At 28.6% G+C, this 14,383-nt stretch overlaps 1 protein-coding gene across 2 annotated transcripts; it reads left to right on the top strand.

The window, feature by feature from the left end:
* Window positions 1–13,457, top strand: LOC107168902 (myogenic-determination protein-like). Of its 2 annotated transcripts, XM_089217010.1 has the most exons (6): window positions 1–316; window positions 5,833–5,859; window positions 5,974–5,991; window positions 6,408–6,747; window positions 11,257–11,389; window positions 12,172–13,457. In XM_089217010.1, exons 1-6 carry the CDS (start codon window positions 263–265, stop codon window positions 12,359–12,361), a joined length of 762 nt encoding a protein of 253 aa, XP_089073136.1. In that variant the 5' UTR covers window positions 1–262; the 3' UTR covers window positions 12,362–13,457. The 2 variants fall into 2 exon arrangements, with proteins under 2 accessions (XP_089073136.1, XP_089073137.1); XM_089217011.1 differs by lacking the exons at window positions 5,833–5,859; window positions 5,974–5,991 and having other exon boundaries at window positions 4–316.
* The last annotated feature ends 926 nt before the right edge of the window (window positions 13,458–14,383 follow it).

Here is a 14,383-nt window from a genome sequence, read left to right as displayed (position 1 = left end):
ACACACTTCTGACGAGTATCGCCGCCGCCGTCTGTATACGCGGTAGGTATCCATTATAATATTAGTGCGGTTTTGGTTCCCGAACGATTCGAATGCTAAAACCATTATAAAACGATCAACCGTTTTCGGTCGCCCCGTAATAGCTATATTATAATAGGTACCTGTACCAGCACTCTAGTATAGGTGTAGACGTCGAGTAGCCTCACTCGGTCGAAGAATAACTGTCATTCCGCTTCCCGATTAAAAAAATCAAACGACAAACATGAACAAACCATCGCCCAGTGGAAACGATGGGGACACCAGATCTGTAATACAAGTGAGTGATTTATTGTATATATATATATATATATATTATTGTCAATAATATGGCTTTGAAATGGAAATTTTTAGGCAAATGTATTCATTTCAGCTTATTATAGAACATGACTTTCTTGGTACCTATACAATATTTTGAATCATGTACAAATGAATAATTCGATTTTGTATATTATACCTTTTATTTTGCATTTTTGCATTTTCAGCCTTAACCGCATTGCAATATCTGTCTGTGTCAATTGATTACTTTTATTAGTTTTTCCAATATTTTTTTAACAATTCTGGATAATTAAAATCTTTTACACTTATTTTATGAATATGTATATTTTTTTAAATGTTCGTCTAATACATTTTCATATACGAATAAAATTAATTAAAAATACAGTGATTATTCTTAATACAATTTGTTAGATTTGTACACCTACGTTTTATATTTATATTTTTTTAATGCATTTTTCTAGCTTTAAAGTGCAGTTTTTGATATTCTAATGCATTTATATTTAATTTTTTAATTTTTTTTTTTAAACTTTATTTAGTTCACTACCCTAATTATTATAAATTTGTATTGGATATACCTATAGGCATACAATAAGACTTATTCGATTTTAGGTTAAATAATAATATTGTTTGAATATTAAAACATGCTTTACGGTTTATACTGAAAATTATTACCTTTACGTCGTAATAATTCGTAAGCATACGACATTGTGGTCCGTAGCTCTAGCTGTGAATGGTTATATTATTAATATACGTCGGACGGAAACAACAGCACTAATATTATATTGTTATTAATCGAGTTGGTAGTTTTATTAAGCTGGTTAGCTGCACATAGGTAGTAAGTATTAGACGTGATATAATAGTTTGAGCAAACATAAAATGCTTGACATGTTTGTTAGCCAACATAGAAATTTTAGTTTTAAATCTAATGCACTATCTACTATGCCTATGGTACATATTGTATAAGTTCTATACAAATAAAGTTATAGTTATTACTTACAATGATACTATTAGAATGATAATTTATTTTATAAGCTTTCGTTTAGAGCTCTTCTGAAATCGAAATGTTTGAGGACCGCTGTAATAATTTATAGATGAGTAGGTATATAATAGTATACTATATATAGCAGGATTGGCCAACTTTTTTGATTAAAATTTACTGAGAATATATTTTTCCATTGAAGGTCGACTAACGTGAAAAATTACTATTTTTATTTTTAGTTCTTTCTCACTAATATTATTAATTAATGTACTTCTATAATTAATACAATTAAATTGGTATAAGTTATCTAAACATTTGTGTTTTACATTAAATTTCAAAATAAATCAACATTATACTGTTGGCGTAAAAGGATATCCATTACATATTGTTAGTTAGTTAATTATAATTTGGAGAATAGTCCCTAATTTCTGAGCAAAGACGCTGTTGAAATGATCATCGGAATTTTCGACTATTATAAGATTTTTTAAAATTAATATAGCTAAAAAACTTGAAAGTGTGATACCACTCTCCTCTTAAATTGTTGCTAGTAAGAATCAAATAAAAATTTGAACATAAATCCATGATAATTTTTTAAGAGCATCTATATATAGTTAAAATGTTGATAAAATCCGTAAAACTCCTGAAAATGAACTAATTATTTTGAGTTAGAAATTCATAAAAAATGTGTTTTTATATTTAAGATTTGAAAATTTAATACATTCCCCTTAAGTTTTTCGGCAGGCTAAATTTAAGCTACACTAGAGAGTGCATTGAGCTTTAATAAATTAAATTTGAAACAAAAAGGTTAATCCGAATCATAAATCTACTAAATTTGTATCAACTAACACCTTGTATGGGATAAACAAGTCGACCAATAACCAATTTAATTAATATTAATATTAATAAAACCAAACTAATTTTTTTTTGGTCAAGCCCCCCCCCCCCCGTTCAAAATCTATTAATTTATACTAATATTTATACTTGAACTATAGCCTATGGGGAGGAGGACTTGATTCCACCCAAAAAATTTAGTCAATTTGCGCCAATGTGTATAATAATAAGTGGTGGCTCCTCTTGTATGCAGACTACCGTCATGAATGTACCTTAGTATGCGGTGTACAGTATATTATATAGAATGTAAATCGTATAGCTTATTAGCACGTCAAAAAAATAATTGATGTAAAAAAACTGCCATGCACTGCTCGTGGTTTGACATCCTCTTTTTTGCACCGAATAAGAACAGGATGAAAAATCACTCCCCCCTTATCTATCGCGTTTTCTAGCGTTTACCATTTCACTACTGCACTTATATGGGGTAGGTAAAATGTTTTTGGCGGTGTCTAATAAGCCGAGTCCCCTTGAAAACGTAATGGCACTATTTTTGCTTTGGCCGACAGTCAAATAAAAAATAATCTTTTAATTGCATGATAAATATAATAATAATAAATAAATAAATAATTACAAACTAAAATCAATTTATATATTTATTATAATAATGAACACGTAATCGTAGGTACTATATACGAATCGACAACCGATCGAAATATTGTATACAATCAGCAATCTTACTTAAATATACTATATTGGATAGGTAAGGTATATTTAATTTTTTTTCCGCTCTAATATGCGATATACGTACACGATTGTAAACCGCATGTATTTATAGTCGACATACAAGAATACAAGATCAGCACTTAATCAATTTTTACAATACAGGGGGATCAACTTTAAAATCGTTCGAGATCGACTGTTTAGCCTAACTCTTTACGCCTGCAATCAGTTTTGTAAAAACATTTAAAAAATATTCGAGTCAAATTTTAAATACAATTTTTTTTGTAAGCTAGTAAATTATATATATATAAAGTTTTAGATCTGAGCGGAATGATCGCTTTATAGTGATGGTGTATTTTTATTATTTTATTCTCGACTGCAGTGAATACGTTAAATAGTCGAAATAATACTTCGATTTTCAATGTCAGTAACTTTTCTGATGAAAAAGTGAATATATTTGATGCATTCAAGTAGTCAAAATTTACAGTGGTTTTCAAAAGCGTTAGGGATAACAAAACAAAAATTAAGGAAAAACGAAGTGTTTAATAAACGTAGATATTTGGAATTTTCACTGAATGAATATATTTAATATTAACGTTTTATATACCTACAACCTACACGGCTACACCAAACAACTTTCAAAATATTTTGATTCGTTTTGAGCTATTTTTATTTAGATATTTTTTGTTGGAATCTAACGCTTGAAAATTCAATACAATTTCAAACACGTACCTAGGTACCTAATAACATTTTCAAATGTTATTTCAGAAAAGCTAAAATGACAGAACTGATTAGATTCTACTCGACTGTACATAATCTACTTAATACAATCTACAATATTTATGTTATCGTTATTCAGTATAGGTAATATAAAATTAATGTTATAATATAGTCCCAAACATATTTTATAAATGATAGTCAGAACAAAAGTATTTAATAGAAAGACGATACTTATATTCAATGCAATAAAATAGTATACCTACCTACCTATTTCAAATAAACTCAAACAAACAAAAAAGTATTTAAATACCAATACTCAAATGTTTTACAACACTTCCTGCTATATATAGATATAGGTAGTTGAGTTAAAACGTGTAGGTATTATTGTTTGTCAGCAGAAATCGCCAATCGTTACAGACTATTAGTACAGAACTATTAAAAAGGTATTAATGATAACTGATAACTAATAAGCATATTAATTTATTACGAATATCATCAATTTGAAGCGTTGTTCGACTTTTTGCTTTATGGTTTATCTTCGAGTTGTATTCAACCTAATAAAATGGCTATATTATTAGCTAAAATATGTATCACAAACGTTTTCGCTCTTCATACATATCAGGATATAAGTAGGTACATGTACGTATTATAACCCAACGATATTTTAACAATGAAAACCGATTTAATTGTTATTTTGTTAAAATTTAAAATATTATTTGTGGATACTTGAAACTCTTTCATACACACAATCACATTTTCTAATGCAGTTTTTGTAACAAAAAAGTTTCGTCCTACTGTAGTACTAATAGTAAAATAAATACTTTAACAGCAATATAATCATAAAATTTCTTAGTATAATATAGGCTAAAGAACCTTTTTCGCGTACTATGATTTTATATAGATGAATGAATTCCAATTTAACACCTCCTTTACATGTGATCCATACGGTCATACCTTATTCAATCTACGGTAAATTTACTAATACAATTTTTATTAATCTTTTTTATCAACTATAGTTGATAACAAAATTTGTTGCTCTGTCGAAAAATTTAATTTGATACAAGGTTCCGTACAAGTTTTTTTTAGTGAAAATTATAAAAAGTTGAGCGTAAATTTATAATAATAATTTATAGGCATTTAAAGTTAAAATTTTACGTAGGTCGTAAAAATAACGAAAATTCGCGGATTATTTTGAGTTAGAAATACATCCAACATTTTCTTTATATATCTAAGATTTGACAATAAAGTATAAACATAAGTTTTCCTACATTTAATAACAGCAAAAAAGTGCATCGAAAAGTCAATTAGATTTTTTTGAGTGTTTGAAGTTAAACATTGAATATTCACATGTAAATTAACAAATTCTAATAGAGTGATTTTTTTTCAAATCAACTTAAAAGTAAACTGATTGCTTTAACAGAAATTAGGTAGATTACTTCAAAAATTATAAATAGAGTAATTATTCCTTAATTATAAAATACTATATTGGAGTAATTGTGTAATATTGTCTTATTTTGTACACGATTATAATATAACATTATATAAATAATACTTTAATATATATTTACTGTCAATGTAATTTTTGATTAATCAACATAGTTAAGTAATGTAACTGCAGCGCGCCGACAGGTAAAAATTGGTAGTTGAATCGATAGGTTGTTTTAAAACTACACCTGTAATCAGGGCCGTATTTAAGGGGTGGTTCGAAGGGGCAATAACCCTCCCTGGAATATGTATTTTACGGAGACTATAAAAAAGTTTTCGGAAAAATTATAAATTATATTAATAATTAAAATATTATATTATAATACAAAATATTAAATATCAAGTAATTGACAATATTTGTTTCCCAATCTACAACCGCGGAATATTACTTCGGCCTCCGACTCCCGAGCGGCGAGCTCGGTCACGGCTGGTATTATTTATTTTTAGCCATACGCCTGTATTTCCCATATCACTGGTAAAACCATAGACACAGTATTAACGGTTAGCCAACCCTCCTAAAATACTATTAGACATGAGTAAATTTATAAAAGAAAAACAATTAGTTACAATTTTTCCATATGTTGATGTAGCTTTAAGAATGTTACTTTGTAATTTGGCCTCCAACTGTTCAACCGAAAGGTCTTTTTCTACACTCCGTAGAATAAAAAATGATTTAAGATCATCTATGTCTTCAGAAAGACTTAATAGTCTTGCAATTCTTAACATAGAAGCTACTCTTACAAAGAGCTTAAATTACTCAGACTTGATAAAATCATTTTCAGCAAAACAAGCAAGAAAAAAAAACTCAAGTAATGGTTTTATATATTAATATTAAAATGTATTTAATAGTATGTTATATATTTTATGTTTATTTTATATTTTATTAGTATATTACATATTATATTCTGTTATTTTTAACCTAGCAAGAAAAAAAAACTAAAGTAATGATTTTATATATTATATTGTATTTAATAGTATGTTTATTTTATTAGTATATTACCTATATTCTGTTATTTTTTAATATATTAATAATATTTACCAGGCCATTGCAATTGCTTGTTTTTTTTTACATTTTATTTATCTAAATACTAAATCCATATAACACAAATCCCTATAATTAGTATTAGTAGTATTACTCACCAACTAGTTTTAAATTTAATTATATGCAAAGTGGGAAGGCGCTAAAATTGTGTTGCCCACGGGCGCCAAAATCTTAAATACGGCCCTGCCTGTAATACTGACAGTTATGTAATATAATCTAATGGTAACACTGGCAGGCGAGCTCTATAGAAATAACGAGTCCTAGGAAAATTCCTGAATACACCAATGATGTGATATTGTTGTTATTTCAATTTAGGAAAACGTCACTCGGCCCGTGTACGTGAACAAACCGCTCGTGGACACGGTGGTCTCGGCGATCAACACGTCATCCGTGCATTATGACCAAAGTTCGTCAGACTCGACAACCATTTGCAATCTCAACAACGTGCTGCCGTCAATGAGTTACGATTACCAGCACCATACACCCTTGACCAGTGTACAGATTGGCGGTCCAGTGGTACCACCGCCACCCGTTTACGGAATGTCGCGTGACGAACATCAGTACTCGCCAATAGTGACGGGCGTCAGCGCAAACTCTTACATGCAGACTGAGGTCAAGCCCAGCTCAAGAGTACGCTCGTATGAATCCGAAAGGGGTTGGTACTAATTGATCTATAACGATTATTATTAAGAGCATCCCAAGCTACCGTATCTAGGAGCAAAATAAACCCATCATACGCGTCCCAACGTATTGACTTGAGTGTTATTCTGTCGATGATTTTGAAAACATACTTGAATTTACTATAAAGTCTACTTTTGGCATCGAGAAGGAGAAGCATTACTCACTTGCATGACCGTGTCATAGAAGGGATAAAACCGATATTATTTATTCATGATGTAATAATGTCATAAATTATAGACCCGAACAGGGGCGGGCTGTCCAGTAGGATAGTAGGCCCTTGTACTACGGAACGCCTCTTCATCAATGAGCACCAAGTGGCTATAACTAAAGGATTACATTTCTAAAATCTATATTACTATCAATTGTGATTTCTGGTTTCTGAATTAGATAATAGAGTACGTACTGCGTATGATATAACTTTTTTTTTTATTCATAGATAATTATTATAATGATAAATTGCTATACTGGTGTTTCAATAAAATCGGTTTTAATTCTATGGTACTGTAGTGTATTGTCTTAAGAGGACGTCACACCCACATGTGTCTCTGTATTACATACGTGGGCGTAACACGTTTCCACCAAAAGTAAGTAGACCACCTTTCCCTTTTCTACCAATACTCGTTTCCACCAAATGAGATCCACCTAATTTAACCACGGTTAATTTACCAAAATAATTTGTATACCACGCTTATATTAAAGCCTTTAATACAGTAATAAGTTTATTTAAAATACTAATGCTGGATTGAAAAAAAATGTTATATTAGTGTATTTAGCTATGTATATATTGTGCCTACTCATATAATATATAATTGGTTGATATTTTTTCAATCGTAGAATACCTATACTTTTCACGAGTCTTTCAGATTGATGTAAAATGCATATATATATATATAACCATACACACAATTTAATCAATGTATATTTTACGTTTATCGTTTTTTTTTTTCACATTTTTATATCTGACCATTTACAATAATGCCATAATAATAATTATACAGTAGTATACAATTGTTTTGGTAAACACGTGGTGAATTATTTTGTTTGGTGGAAAAGGGAAAGATATACTGTTGGTGGAAACGGGCATTTCCCACACACGCGCGTAGGCACTACATACCAAATTTTCGTTCACAAGTTTCAATAGTGTGCTGTTAGCTTTGATATCAGAATGAATTGATCCATTATCAAACTTTTAGGTAAGCAGTGAAACACGATTATGCCCTTCCTACCATTTTACATGCAAAAGTCGCAACACGATTGCGCCCGTCTTATCTTTTTCTCTACAATAAATGCAACGCGAAATCGTGTTACAGTCTAGGTAAGAACATTATCTGTTATCTCTCGTTGGTTTTTTACGATATTTCAATTATTTAATGAGTTATGAGTAGGTACCTATGTAAAGTAAAAATATTTGAAAATGCATGTAACTCATTTAAAAATTAAAATATATTTAAAAACCGACGAAATAACACAGACAATGTTCTTACCTAAAAGTTTAATAATGGATAAAATTCAGTCTAACGAAAATTTGCTATGCGTAGTACGTGTGTAAGACGGAGACAACACACGCGCGGGTGCGACGTCCTCATAAAACTATCAAATTCTAAAATTGTTGATTGTTATAGAATATAAAATGTCATCAGTATAAAGGAGTAAAATATTGGGATTCAAAGCAACAGTTAAATTGTGTAGAATTGTATACAGTAGCTATGAATAAGTTCTCTGGGTGCAAATAAATGAGTGCAAGCCTTTTACAATTGTAGGACAGTAGACCCTAATCGGCCCAGTCCGTCCCTAGACGAAAACGAGATTAAACATACATGACTTAAGTTTTACACCGATAATAATCTTGAAAACTGACATTGGATTTTTAAAATTCTATCTTTAACCGTGTAATATGATTTTTAATATGACCAATATTCACAAGCTTATGTTTTTAAAATTTTTGAGAAATTGAAGTCCAGTGGTCTTTAGGAAACCACTCTTTGTAATAAAACAAAAAGATTACAATAAAACCAAGCCTCTACGAAGCATGAGAGTTTTTCTTGTAAAGCATATTTTGATAAAAAATTTCATTTCCGGTCTGCGGAGCCGTTGACATGTGCGTGCGTTAATGGACGAATAATTACATAGAATAATACTCATAATTTACAACTAACACAAATACTATGGACCATTGGGCAATTACAGTAGCTGTGAGGTATAAGGATATTCCCTCTCAGATCTTTTTTTTTAAACAACTAATTACATTTTTGTGAGCACTTGACTACAATAGATAAAATTTTAAATTAAAAATTAATGAAAAAAGTTAAACGAAGATAAAACTAACGGAAACTATTAGAACTTTATTTTATACCATGATTTGCTGAATTAATATTTAACCAATAACTAAACTAACGCAAGGACATTATGCAACCTAAAAATCACACGTACAATAGTCATCCATATTACCTAAATCATGTCTTTGAAAAACTTAAAATCAACTAAACAATACAACCATTTATAAAACACTTTACCCCGAATTCACCTATAATATGGACAGAGCAAACACACGATTTTTAATTCCTCCATTCTTACCAATATAACAACTATAAAAGGGAAAAATAGAGTCATGAATTCATTGATACAATTTTACAACGATATAGTCGATATATACGCAAAATCAGTTTTCTACAAAATCAATTTTGTTTTTTGTATAATTCAATAACGAATAATCAAGATATTAGTAGGTAGATGCATAAAATATATTGTTTATATGACCATTTTCCATACATAATAAACCTTTAACATTATTTCGTCTATTTTTGAGCTATTTTAGTACCTAGCAGGATAATTTTTTCTGAGCGGAACGATAAATGTATTGATTTTTAAATAATGTGTGTATTATTTTTGTTTTTGTATACACGATAAATTATCGAAATAATGCTTCAATTTTCAACTTCAGTAGCTTTTTCGGTTGAAAAGTGAATTTAGTTGGTGCATTTGGGAGGTCAAATTTTGAAATACCAAGTAGTTTTCAAAAGCAACGGGAAATTAAGGAAAAATGTGAATTTTTACCCAAATTTGATTTTTTGAGAAAATCGAATTTTAATATTTATGTAACTCTAAAACAAAATACCGAAGGCACATGAAATTTTCACTGAATGTTTATACTTGCATTTTATATAATTGAAAAAACCTTTCTAAGTTTTTTTTAATAAAACAATTTATTTAATTTAAAATCTTTTTAAGTTATTTATAAACGTTCGAAATTTTCAATGTTTTTAGTTTTTTTTTTCTATAGATGTAAATTACAATTTTATTCATTTGGTCAAAAATCTTGAAAATTTAATACAAGGTTCCCTATATTTTTATACAATAGCAATTGGAAAATATTAAAAATACATAGGCATGTTTTAATTTTATAACCATTTAAAATTTTAATTTTGACAATATTTATTTAATCGAAAATTTGCAAATTCTTTTGTTGTTAAAAATGAGCGAAACGTTCAACTTTAATAGCTAATTATTAAACATTTTAAACAAGGTTCCACGTAAGTAGTTAATTCTGTAACAAAAAAGATCAACTATCATACAAGCTCTGCAGTTGTTTTTATAATTATTTTAAGTTCAAATTTGGATGAAATGATGAAATTACTAATGATGGACAATGATATCGATAATTCGATACGATATCGACATCGTGACAATTTCCGACATCGATATCGTTTTGTATTGTATGATATATCGTGATATCGAAAATAATATTTTTCAAGAAAAATACATGGTATTTGGGAGAAGTCAAAAAGGGTTAACATAAAATATAAAATTGTAAAACAAATGTAACAAAATGTATAACAAATTTATTATAAATAAAAATAACTAAGTAATAAGTAATAACTTATAAGTATGTATAATAATAAAATATAATAATAATAAATATTAATTAGCTTAATAAAGTAAATTCCTTAGTAATATTAAGTATATTTAGTTAAATGAATACGAAAAGTTTTTTTTAATTGTTTAGGTAAACATAAAATTATATTTATGATACGATATCGATATCGTAGAAATAACGATATCGATACAGAAAATTATATCGTTGCCGAACACTAGAAATTACATATTAAATAACCAAGAATAACAATTTTAGTTATATTTATGTAATTTAATCATTTTATTCATGGGTACTTAAATTTCTAAAAAAAACGAGATTTTGTGATCATGTATTTTTGAAAATTTTGAATTTTTATAATTTATAATTATATTTATTTTGTATTCAATTCAAAAGCCGTATAGGTGTTAATGCTAAAATTGTATAAATTTATTGAATCAATTTTATTGCCAAAAAAAGTAGTCATAAAACAAACACGAGTTGTCAAAGTAAATAATCACAATTGTTGTTCCACTCAAAATCAAAAACAAATCATGACGCACTGAAATAACATAACGACTTTTTTATGCGTATTTAATATAAGCATAATTAAACTTATAACGTTGTCCACAGACTATAAAAAATCAGCTTGTGACCGAGAACGGACTAGAATGCGAGACATGAACAAGGCTTTCGATTTGCTGAGAAACCGTTTGCCAAAGAGTAAACCACCTGGGAAGAAACTATCTAAAATCGAGTCATTGAGGTTAGTTTAATATTAATATAGGTAGTATCATTTATAAATATTTTAAACTTTTAAAGGCTTAAATACTTGTCTAATTGCCGCCAAAAACTAATAAATACCTGGAACATCATATAATGTAGTGATATTCGGCACAGATTTAAATAATAAAAAAAGGTCTATTCCAATTTAAAAGAATATATAACCTGAAAGGGTTTTTATTTTTGTTGTTTTAAGCTGATAGAATAACCTTCTTGATATAGGGCTGCATTAACACTGACTGTGTATACGCCAAGAACATTAAGAGTATGAGAGGTAAATCTACACTTATATATCCATTCGGAACAGTGTACACTTAGTAGATAATCATAATAATGTGAACGAGTATAAAGAATTTAAATTGTATATTTTTATATGCAAATTTCACAATTGCACAATTGTTTTATATGCTCCTCATTAAAAATATATAATTGGTCCTAGATTATAAGGGTGCATTTAGGTATTTCAAGTCATAGAGGAATTCAATTCAATTTTCTTAGCAATGCCTGCACTTTGTTTCCAAAAAACTTCAACTAATAACAATTAACTACGTATAGTACGTAGTTCGTACTTATAATTTTAATAAATAAAAATATATATTCAAAAACTTCTATATTTTTTGAAATAATGAATTTTAATTACATTATTAATGGATCATCTGGTATAATAGGTACACCTTACAAACCTTATATCTGGTTATAAACCAAATCTCCATTTATATAATAGTAAAAAAATAAAAATACGATTTAATAATTTATGTGCTACAGGATGGCCATACGGTACATAAGACATTTACAAGCAATCTTGGAGTATGGACCAGACTACGAAACAAAACTCTACACTGTGCCTGCGTGTACCCAATATCTACCGCCGCCAACGTACTACGGTTACCAGCCACAGTATGGTCAATGTTGGAATGTTGCAGGCGATTATCTTCCAAATGTAAACCAATTTTAGCTAAAAACAATCACCAGCGTGTTATGTCTTGTTCTTACAATCTTACGAAATAATTTGAACATACCTACCTATACAATATAATACCATTAATACCATATATACGAGTAGGTAGTATAAATTGATTATACATTTATATAAATACTAAACGAATCGTACGATGTGTATAGTAATAATATTATATTCTTTGCGATTTGATTTACGTCGTTGATTTTATTTCTATTTCTTAATCATTTTTTACTTTATTATTTTTAGACTACCTAATAATTAAATAATAATATACTCAATAAAAAATACTAAAGTACCTTTTAATCGAAGTCAATAAAATTGTATTAACTTAAAGTTATATTTTTTATTTATAAACTTAAGTAAATATATTTGTTTTAATAAATATGTTGTATTTTAGAAGTAAAAAATTGTTTCTTTTGGTGATTAAATTGGTATATTGAGGCTTCATGTGGCGTGGACGTCAGAGGCTTGCTCAGGGTTTTGCTAGGGGGGTGATTTCATATTTTTTAATAGATCCATTTAATAATATAAAATATAGGTATATACATATCACTTATACTATACAATATAAAATATTTACCATGGAGAATTCGAACCCCATGAACCCCTCCCCCCTTAAGCACGTCACTGGTGGTCGTACGCTCAACTGCTTAAAAATTCTGAGTGTACGTACCAGCTGATGTTGCTAGCTCCCGGATGGGTGACCACCCGGGTTTTTAGCAACAAATCCTTGCTACACATACATTACGTGTTTCAAACCAACAATTCCCCTCTACAAACAGCTAATGGCCATAATTACCAGGCTTATGATCAAGAAAAAAAATTTTAAAATAGGTAATTAAATTTGTCCTACAATGCGCAAATATATTTATATTATATATTAATATATTATTATACCTATTATATATGTAGTATTCAACGGGACAGTATATGTTATACAAAATGTATATGCATAAAAGTCAGAATAATATAACGATAAGAATATTATTTGAATTTAATTTAATTTACTTAAGACATGTTTTGTGTAAAATTGGTGTACCAATAAATAATTATGTTTTTACGTATTTTTAATAAATTTTGAATAATTGTATAGTATTGTAATATATAAATGTGAAATAGAAATCGTTGTCACATGCGCATGTTCTCAAAAACCACTCATTCGATCATCTTTGATTTTTTTATAATGAAAGATTACATCGTGAGGCAGGTTTTTCAACTTCTTCATATTGAAAAAAAATGCCTAACATAACCATAAGTAATATTATAAATATATTATATATGTACCAATAGTCAAATTGAACAACAATGTATTAAGTATATCTATTTGGACATAATAATAATATTGAATATGTTTAAACTGTGACAATCGTTTTTCAATCATTAGGTATATGATTTTAATGCTTGCAGTATTACGGAAATATGGTTAGTTATTAACATTAAGTAGGTACTTAATTTTATATCGAACTTGTGATTTAAGATAAATGTTGAATGTTGATAATATTATTATTAATTTAACATCAATAGTTTCTAAAATGACAATTACATGGCGCAATAGAAATTCTGCCAAACAGGCGTCCGAACTAGGCCTTCGGGCCTACTCCCGGACATGGCGCTATACGAAAAAAAAAATGGTGCAATAACGTACTATTTTAAAGAACTTGGAACAATAAAATTGTGTTTATGGGTTTTTACACTTTAATTGTCGTTGCTATAGATATTTCCTTTTACTACAAGTTATTGTAGATACATTATCGTCCTAATAATTGCTAAAAAATTTTTTCTAGTTTAAAATTTTATTCTTTTGTGAAAATGTGTATATTATGTTGCCCTTTTATAGCCTTGAAACTATGTTGTGTAATAATATTTATAATTTTCTTGATATTTGTAATTGCCTTTAGTGATGAATCATTATTTCATGATTCGAGTAATTCATTTGCTTCGTTCGCGAGATCATTAGGTAACTGCGTATCAAGTAGAAATAAAACGAACAAGTTAAATAACACAGTGGACCAGGAA

This window comes from Diuraphis noxia, unplaced genomic scaffold (genome assembly GCF_037042655.1).
Source record: "Diuraphis noxia isolate RWA-SAM2 unplaced genomic scaffold, SU_Dnox_SAM2 contig0001, whole genome shotgun sequence".
Classification (NCBI taxonomy): domain Eukaryota; kingdom Metazoa; phylum Arthropoda; class Insecta; order Hemiptera; family Aphididae; genus Diuraphis; species Diuraphis noxia.
Note: the sequence above shows the minus strand (reverse complement) of the source record. Positions and strands in the feature narration are given on the sequence as shown.